We start from the raw sequence: 9,851 nt of genomic DNA on the forward strand, positions 1-9,851 counted from the left end.
GTTTCCAACTTCCTGCCAAGCTCTAATTATTCCAAAATAAAAAGGTTTCCAAAGTATATTTAGTTGTAGATACAATTTGTGGTCTAGAGTGTTGTTTTTCTCTGTTGTTCATCATAGACTGTTGTAGAAATCCCCAGACTACACATGTAAGAATATGGGTTGGAATGTGTTACTTTAGTTATTATAATCAAAAGCATATGGATAACATAAATATAAGAAATAATTATTAGAGATCTCATCCCAGGAGTGAGAAGAATAGTATTGGTTGCTGTGACTGAGCATCATTACATGCCAAGTTCAGTGTAGGGGATTGTATTCAACCTTTACACTTTTTAACTTTAAAACTGTAGGTGTTAGCCTTTGATATTGTATTTTAACTATTCATTTAAATTTTTATTTATTTTTCGATTGTGAAATAAAAATTATAGACATTCATGGCATACAGCATGCTGTTTTGAACTACATATATATTGTGGAATGGCTAAACCAAGCTAATAACTTACACATTTAAATTATTAAATTTTTGTGATGATAACATTTAAAGTCCATTCTTAGCAATTTTCAAGTATACAATATGTTGTGTTTCATTGTAGTCATCATGTTGCTCATTAGCTTTCTCAAACTTATTTTTCCTCACTGAAATTGTGTATGTTGGGACCAATATCTTCCTGGTTCTCCCTCCCTTCCCCCTTGGTAACCACCATTCTTCTCCTATGAGTTTGACCTTTTTAGATTCCACGTAGAAGCGAGTTGATTCAATGTTTGTCTTTGTGCCTGGCTTTTTTCCCTTATGTAATATCCTCTAGGTTCATCTCATGTTGTCTCAAATGACAAGATTTCCTTCCTTGTTAAACTGACGTGGGTATATGCATCACATTGTCTTTATTCATCCACCGATGGACACGTAGGTTGGTCTGTATCTTGGCTTTTGTGAACATGCTGCCGTGAACGTTGGAACACCTCTTGCACATTCTTGTCTCATTTTCTTTGGCTACAGACCCAGCAATTCCACTGGGACTGTTCCTTTTTTTTTTTTTTTTTCTACATCCTCTCCAGCATTTGTTATCTTTCCTCTTTTTGATACCGGCCATTCTCCCAGGTGTGGGGTGATGTCTCCTTGTGTTTTCAGTTTGCATTTCCCTGGTGATTAGTGATGTTGAACATTTCCATAGAGGTTGTCTTTTCACTCTTGTTTCTTTGGCTGGGCAGAAGCTTTTAGTTTGATATAATCCCATTTATCTTTTTTGCTTTTGCCTGTACTTTGGAGGTCATGTCCAAAAAAATCCTTGCCCAGTCCAGTGCCTTGAACTGCTTCCCCTACACTTTCTTCTGGAAGTTCTATAGCTTCAGGTCTTGTGTTTACATCTTATCCATTTTGAATTATTTTCTAATCTCACGTGAGATAAAGTTCTAGTTCCATTCTTCTGCAGGTGGATATCTAGCTGTTCCATTTACAAAGGGACTGTTCTTTTCCCATTCTGTTTTCTTGGCAACTTTCTTGAAAATCAGGCTATAAACGTCTAGACTCTATGCTGTTACGCTGGGCTATGTGTCTGTTTTTATGCCAGTACCGTGCCATTTTGAGCATCTTAGTTTTGCAGTAGATTTGGAAAACTGGGAGTGTGATGCCTCTGTCATACTCTGTTTGTTCAACCCTGATTTGGCTATCTGGGGTCTTTTGTGGTTCTGTAGGTAGTTGTAAAGATTAAATAAGGGCTGGGTGTAGCTCCGTGGTAGAGTACGTGCGTGGGATGCACAAAGTCCTGGGTTCAAGCTCTTAGCAACGGAAAAAAATAAATAAATGGGATAACACCCAAGACCTTAGCTTATTAGCTCAGTACCTAGAACATAGTAATCACCTAATAAATAATAACATTGCGTATTATTACAAACAGGACAATGAAGTTCTCAAAAATTTAAGAGCTTGTCCAAAGTATCTCTCTTTCTCTCTCTCTCTCTCTCTCTCTCTCACACACACACACACACACACACACACACACATATTACATAGTTGAATTGGGTCTTTAGCCCCAACGGCAAGACTTTTTATAATTATATCTACCACTTGCCCAATCCCTTGGGCAGTAAAGTGTTCTCTATTGAAGGGACTGTGGCCCTGACATCTGTGAATTTGTGGCCCACAGGGCCTTGTCCAAGGTCTACTTGTGCAGAGTGCCTCTGTTTTTCTAGATCGGTCAGTCTGCAAGCTTGAGGAAGCCTATTTCCTTCTCCCCTTTCCTGTTCCTCCCCTGCTCCCACCCACCCTCCAGGTAACCAGAGGACCGTGGTTTTGCAAAGCAGGGGGTTCAGTTTGGCCTTTGAACCTCCATCTAAGACAGGTGACAGGGACTGACAGCCCAGGTGTGCCAGATTGTGAAAGGCCCCAAGCCTCTGGTCAACCTGGAAAGTACACAAACAAAGAAAACCATCCTCACCATCTAGGCCGGTGGTTCTTGGGAGGTTCACCACTTCTATTAGGAGAGGCTGGGTTCACCCATCCTCTCAGGGGAAATGGTGGTGACCTGAGAAGCATGGCCTTTCTTCTCCTCTTCTTTTTTTAAACCTTTCACCCATCTGTTCTTCACAATGAATCCTTCACATCTGTGCACTCTAAGGAGAACACTCTGGGAGAGGATGCTACTGACAGAGGGTATAAAGGCTTCTGGTACTTCATGATGCTGTGGGGCCCTGCCACTCCTCTTCAGGAAATAAATCATTCCTCGTTGGATATTAGGACTCCTCCTGGTGTCCAAAACTGTGCACATGCCCACATTATTTTAGAGGTGATAAGCATTACAGAGACCAAACCCCTTCTAGCCCTTCCTTTCCCTGTGGCTCATAAATAAATAAATGGAAATTAGAAGAAATGACAGTTGGGATGCCTGTGGGACAACAGGCTCATTGTCCCTGCTTGTCCAGCTGGGTTGCCCCTTTTTCATTCGACTCCGTAGCATCAGACAACAGATTGACTTACCTTGAAAAGTGTGGTGTCCACATTCACAAACCTTAACCACTGGCGGGGAAAAGTCCTGGGGTAGAGAACCCAGTATTCCTCCAGAGGTGGGCAGACTTGACTAAGTGACTTCCAGCCATGTCAATGGGAATGACAAGCCTAATCCTTCCCTTGCCTCTCACCCACCCTGCAAGAACAGCCTTCTTTGTCCCATCACCTTTGAATAGACCTAGAATCAATTTCCCACCTTCACTGCAGATTCTTGCCCGTCAGACAATAGCCTCGGGGTGTCTTTGCCAGACGTTCTGGGTTGCAGGAGCAGAGGGCGGGAGGTGGTGTTAGTGTAGCTCTCAGGCTGAGGGAGAGCTATTTGAAGTGTGACAGGTAATGAGTGGCCTCCTCCTTTGAGGATGAAACTTAGCATTTGCCTTTGGAGAGAACAGATGAGTGGCTTCATGTTTCCTGAGGGTGAAGGAGCAAATGCACCGAGAGCATTTTCCTCGGTGGCAATTTAGCCTTTCATCAGATACCCTCAATTTAGGGAGTTCACTGCCTCCTCGCTACCCATTCCCAACCTCCTTTCCAAACACTGAGAGAGGACTGAACCCGGTGGGCCTGTCCAGGGTGCAGGGAGGGAATTTGAAAGAGGGGAGACGGGGCAGGAAGAAATCAAAATGAACCCCGAGGCAGATCCTCCCGCCCCGCCCCCTCTCATTATGCAGCCGGGGAGGAGTCAGGAAGGCATTCTGTTGATTTCTTGCCCAAGATAATCCCTGCTAAGGAATTAATGCGCAGAGCAGATGGTGCTGTCTCATTTCCAATGAAAAGAATCAAGGAAGATAGTCTGTGCAATTATTTTTAATGGCTTGTGTGGTGATCTTCTTAATTTGTGAGAAAATGTTTCATCTTTTGTGAAAACCCGGCCCCGTTCACACAGCTCTTTGTGCTGGAGATTAAGGCATCTCAGAGCTCCTATCCTGTTAACATCGTCCTGAGGATTTTGTGAGATGGGTTGTTTCTACCAGGAGACGGCTTCCTATGACCTCTCATGTGTGTGTGTGGGCCCAGAGTGGTCAGGTACGGAGAGAGGATCAGCATTTCCCCACACACAGCTCTCACTTTGCCGTCTGGCTCAGAACCATCTCGTCCTGCTGTTTATTAGTCCCCTGTGAAGAGGTGGCCTTGTATGCCACAATGAAACACAAGTGCAGGCTTGGAACTTAGGAGAGCCTGAAAGCCACAGAAGCTGTCGTCTTTGAGTGTGCCAGGATGTGTGGCCTGGAAACAGCCAGCTGGTTACGTTCATCAGACCCTAACATGTGCGCAGCACCGTGAAAGAAACAGAAGCGACTAGTATCTGGTGTTTACGACAGACCTGTCCAGACCTTTCCAAAAAGGTCTGTAGAGCACCCCCCATTCATGAATGTCACTGAGGATAGATGGCAGTCAGATGCCCAGGACCCTGGAAAGCCTGGCTGGGGACATGCTTTCTTCCCATTCTGGCCCCAGGTTGTCTGGATTCGTGGTCATACCGGGTTCTTTCCTCCCCGATCTCATTCAGGACCCCCAACCACCCTGTGAGGTGTTCATGATGCCCTCCATGACAGGTGCCCATAAGGCATGAGGCTTTGGCCTCACGGGGAACAAGGGAAAGCCCTGGAGTCTACAGCCGTGACTGAGTTGAGTACCTTGGGTCATCTCTATTCATTTTAGTAAGCAAAGATAAACCTGTGTCAGGTGGAAAATGAATAGGTGCCACATGGTGGGGCCTGATGCGGAGCCTACATAGGAGGGCGAGGCTAAAGAGAAGAAAATGCTCAGGTGCCTCTGGAATGGGCAGAGAGGACACTTCTGGCAAGAAATCCCTGGACTATTTGTAATAGAAGCTGCTGGGGGAGATGTGAGAAAAGATGGGGAGGCTTGGGGCCCAGAGCCAGTAGCAGTTCTGGAAAGCTGTTCAAGAAATGCCCCCTGGGAAACCCCAAGACAGGGTGAGGAGCCTGGGGGGTGCTTTCACTGAATGGCCTTGCAGGCCAGGGGGAGGTGTTCCCAGGGAACGGAGACCCACCTTGACGTCCCCCACCTCCCGTAAGACACTGGTAACACGAATGCTTTCTCTTTGCAGAGCTGATGAGATTTGGTGACTGTGGGACTCCGATGAACACTGAGAAGCGTTTTCCATGTGAATTCTGTGGACGGGCATTTTCACAGGGCTCCGAGTGGGAGAGACACGTGCTGAGACACGGCATGTAAGTGGAGACAGGGTCGGAGGGAGGCCGGGCTCGTGCATTCCCTCCCTCCTTCCCTTCCTTCCTCCTTCCCTCCCTCCCTCCTTCCCTCCCTCCCTCCTTCCCTCCCTCCTTCCCTTCCTTCCTCTCTCCCTTCCTCCCTCCCTCCCTTTCTCCCTCCCACGATCTCCCAACACAATGTTGATCCCTCCTTGTCAACTTTCTAGGTCATGGGAGGAGAGGCAGTTGTGAGGAAGGGACCGGGTTTCTCCTTCTCTGTTGGTTTTTTAAGTGTCTACCCAGGCCCAAGTCAGGGGAGGGAGAACCATCATTATGAACAACACACCTCTGGCCAGCATCCCTTTAGTGTGAATCGGGATGTAGACATCTGGCTTTCGTTCCTGCCTCTGTGACTGGCCATTCCCTGAGGGCCTCGAACTTGCCTTTGCCCTGCCTCGAGGTCAAAGCCAGCTTCTGCCTTCCTCCCAGGTCGTGGAGAGCACACCTGTCCGATATTTCTAAGATCCATAGTCTTAAAGTTGTCCCCTCTCCAAGGTACCTCTAGTTCACCAGAGAAGCTGAGATTTGGTCCTTTCCTGAGGGGGGGAAAAAAAAAAAGCCCCAAAACATTGAGTTTGGCAACTTAACAGAGAATTTATCTAGCTTCCCAAGATGTCTGCGGGTTCCGACTTCAGGTTTTTGTTTTTTGGTTATTTCAGCTGTTTGTTACTGGGTCCCATTCAGTAAATCTTTTAGTACCTTTTTGTCTTAGTAAGTATAGTCAATCTCCAAGTTTCTGGGTTCACCTGACAGATGTGAGCATGCGACCGTGCTTGCTGTTTTCCCACTTCTGACTTTGTAGAAGAGATAACCTAAAATGATTATGTTCATCTGGAAACAAAACATGGTGTAATTGAAACACAGTACAATAGTGGATATTAATGTAAGTTCAGATCTTAAAAAAGTAGTTGACCTCAGTATTACAGATAGCAAGGCCCTTCTTTGGCAATGTAGTTATATATTGATAGCCCTATTCAAAGGAAACCCCAAAGGCTTTTTAGGATGGTGGAAATAGAGACATGAGGGGTTTTTTTAATATTTAATTAGGAAAAGCCTATATACTCATCTGTCTCTTCCATGTGTGTTTCCCCCACCCCCTGCCCCAGGGCATTGAACGACACCAAGCAAGTGAGCAGGGAAGACATCCTCCCGAAGGAGATAGTGGAGGACAGTGTCAAGATGCCCTCCATAGAGGAAAAGGAAGATGACGACGAGCCAGTTGGAATAGACTTTTCCCTAAAGAGTGAAACAGTAGCCATCTGTGTAGTAGCTGCCGACAAATCTCTCCTAGAGAATGCAGAGGCCAAAAACGAATAAGAGTTTGGTGAAATTCTTAATCAAACCTTACTTGAACCGTGATGAAAAAGTGGGAGGGCCGGCGTGGGCTTGAGAAGGGGGGGGGGACAGACAAACGAGAAGACAGAACAAAGCTGCTTTTTAGGACTGAACAATCTATTTTCAAAGCACTGGTACCTGTGTGAGTGAGTATGTAAATTAAAGTTATTTAAATGGTTGGAATATGTGGCTCCTTTTCCATCACTCCATCTTTTTCTTCGGGATCTTCACCATGGAAGTTATATTCATGGCGGATATGGAAGCACCTTCGTGGGCACGGTGCGCTCCATGGCGGTCTTGGACAGTGTGTGCAAACAAGCTCCGGAGACAGTACAAGACTTCTCATAGGGAACAACTTTTTGACGCACAACTTTCGGTGCGTTTTTCTAGTTTTAATACCTTAAGCTTTTTCAAGACCTAACTGCAGCCGCTTTGGGAAAAAAAAAATAATAATAATAATAATAAAACAACAAAAAACAAAAACAGAAAACAAAAAAAAAACTGCTTTGCATAAAACAGTCACCTGTTTCCTAGTACCTCAAACTTAACCAAGGGAATTCTCTGCATTTGTCAGTACTACCTGTCGTCCTTGTGGTTAAATGTAGAGAGAACTGCTGGGCAAGATGGTGAATGGAGAAAAAAAAAAAAAAGAGTTTTAAAGAAAGGAACACAAATTGTGCTTAAAATCCCCACGAGGGTTTTATTTCTTAAAATACTGTGATTTTTTTAATTATTTTAGTAAAAAACAAAACAAAAAAAAAAGAAACAGACTTTAATTATTAGATAACTGTTTGTGAATTGTCATCCTTTATTCCAGGTAAGCTGTTTATTAGTGTTCGACTATAATTTAGCATTTGGTAGATCCATGTGAGCTGATTTTAAAGTGCTCAAGCCGTTTCGTTCGCCACGTTTATTTCCTATCAAGTTGAGTGTTACAAACACAGCACAATTCAGTTTTTTTCATATAAATTGTTTCTTTTTGTGTGTGTGTTGTTATTGTTGTTTTAATTGGGGGGCAAGGGAGATTTAGTTTTTTTGTGAATAGGAATGTGTTTATTTTAAACATGAAAATAACAAAGAAGTTAACTTTTTTTGTTGTTGTTCGGTTTTTTTTGTTTGTTTGTTTGTTTTTTTATTTAACTAAAGAACCAAACTTTCGGCACAGCTATGCAGCTCGTGGGCCAGAGAAGAGGTCCTCTTCACCCTTCTGTTGCTTGTCAAATTAACACATTATCCGTCTCACATCAATAATTTCTGTTAGGATCGGCTGGCTTTTGTGTGTGATTTTTTAAAAATCTGTGTTTTTGTGTCTTGGGGGGTTCTCATTTATTTGGGGGTGGGGGGACGAGGGGATGTGCTGGAATCCCATCCCTTTGCCGAGAGTGGACAAGAAATGACATATATCCTACAAGGAGCCTGGAGAACTACTTTTTTTTTTTTTTTTTTAAATCTAGCTGCCAGCTGCTGTTTCCCCATATTAGCGTCTTCTGGAGGGAGCAGCTTAGACTAAATCTAAGTCTACATTTATGATATGTTCTGATGGTGAACAAAGGGTTTCGTTCCAAAAAGTAGAGAAGAATTTTTCTTGAAGCCTAGGTTTGTAGAAGCCCATGTGTGTGTTAGCTTGGTTGTGCATGGATGCGTGCGTGCGAGCGAGCGAGCGTGTGTGTGTGTGTGTGTGTATGTGCGTGTACACACGTGTGTGTGTGTGTGAGTCTTGGTTTTCATGTTTTTGTTTTTGATTTTTTTTTAAACTTGGAAGGGTTGGGGGAGGGGGGGAGGGAAGAAAGGGAAGGGGGATTGCTGAGACGACAGTGTCCCACGCAGCTTCAAATGAAATCCATGGAACGATGTTGCATTTGTGGAATAAGTGCTTACTTGAAAAGCATGTTCTTCTTTTATTTTCTTGCTGTTAAAAAATTTTTATTTGTAGGACTTTAATTTAATTTTTTTTTTTTTAGGGATGGGGGCCATCATGTGGAAACCAGAAAATGGGGAAAGTGTGGACTCTCTAGACAAAGATTCATTTTGTGTCTATATTTGTTTTTAATTGGCCTCATTTCAAATGTATTAAACAGTTCCATACCTGGATTGGGTGTTTGTAATGATTACCAAAAAACAAAAACAAAAAAAAAAAAGGAAGAAAAAGGAAAAAAAGAAAATAATTGTGACATGCTTTTATCACTACTTTATTTTTCAAATAACATGTAAATATTGTAATCCATTGGATTTTGTTTTGCTAACCTGTTAATAAAAATATGGGACCATTATCCTTTTAACAAGGCTAGAATGTCATTTTTTTTTTCTTTTTCAAACATATACCTGATATTTTGTGGCCGCACATTTTGGATGCATTATTATAATTCTGTTGACTGTAATGACATGGAATTTACAACATTTTTTTTGTTGTTGTTTAATTTATACAGAGGACATTTTTTTTCAGAGCTTGAGAGAAGAAAATAAATAGCAGAATGATAACCTATTGACTACAATAATCAGTGTTTCCCGATACTTGGTAAAAGATGAGGGAGATTCTGAGTCCTTGAAGCCAAGGGTTTAAAAACAAAAACAAAAAACAAAACAAAAAAAAACACAAGTAGGTTATTCAAGTTGTTTGCAACATACATTTTGTAATGAAATGTGAGAAATTAATAAAGAATTTTTTTCACATGTGTTTATGTCATCTGTTGTAAATCATTTGTGGATATGAATCCCTTCCTTCAGCTAGCAAGTGTAGAAATGATACAGCATTGCCTTTCAAAGCTTGTGCACGAGAGGTATTTCAACCTGCTGAATCTACACAAGTGTGAACAGCAGAGGTAAAATTAAAGTCAGGTGTGGGCTAGAATTCTAAAATGCTAGCATTTCCACATCAGGTATCCTCACAGAATGGGAGAATATTATGGAGGGAATGTTTTCCATCAAAATTGTGAGTCAGAGTGATGTATGAAGCTTCCAAGGAACCGCCAGTGCTGAGGCGAGTTTATAAGCATAGTCATTTTCAAGTAACTGCAAGTCACAGCCACTTGGAGGATTCATGTCATCACAGTGTTGTCACCCTTAACAGGAAAGCTTCAGTCACTCTCTGACTCTGCATCCTGCACCAAATTATTACCATTCACTTATTTCTTGAGCTACTGTGTTGTAAAGCAAAGAAAAAATGAGCAGTTATGAAACCTAGAAGAGCACATTAAAATCAACAGTGTCCGCTGTTGCACTCGGAGCCACCCAACACTCTGCCTCCACCAGTGTCCTAAGAATGGCTGGCAATGTGT

At 42.8% G+C, this 9,851-nt stretch overlaps 1 protein-coding gene across 7 annotated transcripts in view; it reads left to right on the forward strand.

Moving 5' to 3' along the window:
* The window catches only part of Znf462 (zinc finger protein 462), a 137,292-nt gene extending 128,122 nt beyond the window's left edge, over positions 1–9,170 (forward strand). For 6 of the 7 annotated variants that reach the window (XM_026391109.2, XM_026391108.2, XM_026391114.2 and 3 more), the window contains 2 exons: positions 5,079–5,202; positions 6,348–7,885. In XM_026391109.2, the coding sequence (XP_026246894.2) occupies positions 5,079–5,202; positions 6,348–6,558 (335 nt within the window). In that variant the 3' untranslated portion in view covers positions 6,559–7,885. Of the gene's footprint in view, positions 1–5,078; positions 5,203–6,347; positions 7,886–8,537 lie in introns of those variants that run through there. The other variant, XR_013343442.1, reaches the window with a different exon arrangement.
* Positions 9,171–9,851: the final 681 nt, after the last annotated feature.

This window comes from Urocitellus parryii, chromosome 4 (genome assembly GCF_045843805.1).
Source record: "Urocitellus parryii isolate mUroPar1 chromosome 4, mUroPar1.hap1, whole genome shotgun sequence".
In the NCBI taxonomy this organism is placed as follows: domain Eukaryota; kingdom Metazoa; phylum Chordata; class Mammalia; order Rodentia; family Sciuridae; genus Urocitellus; species Urocitellus parryii.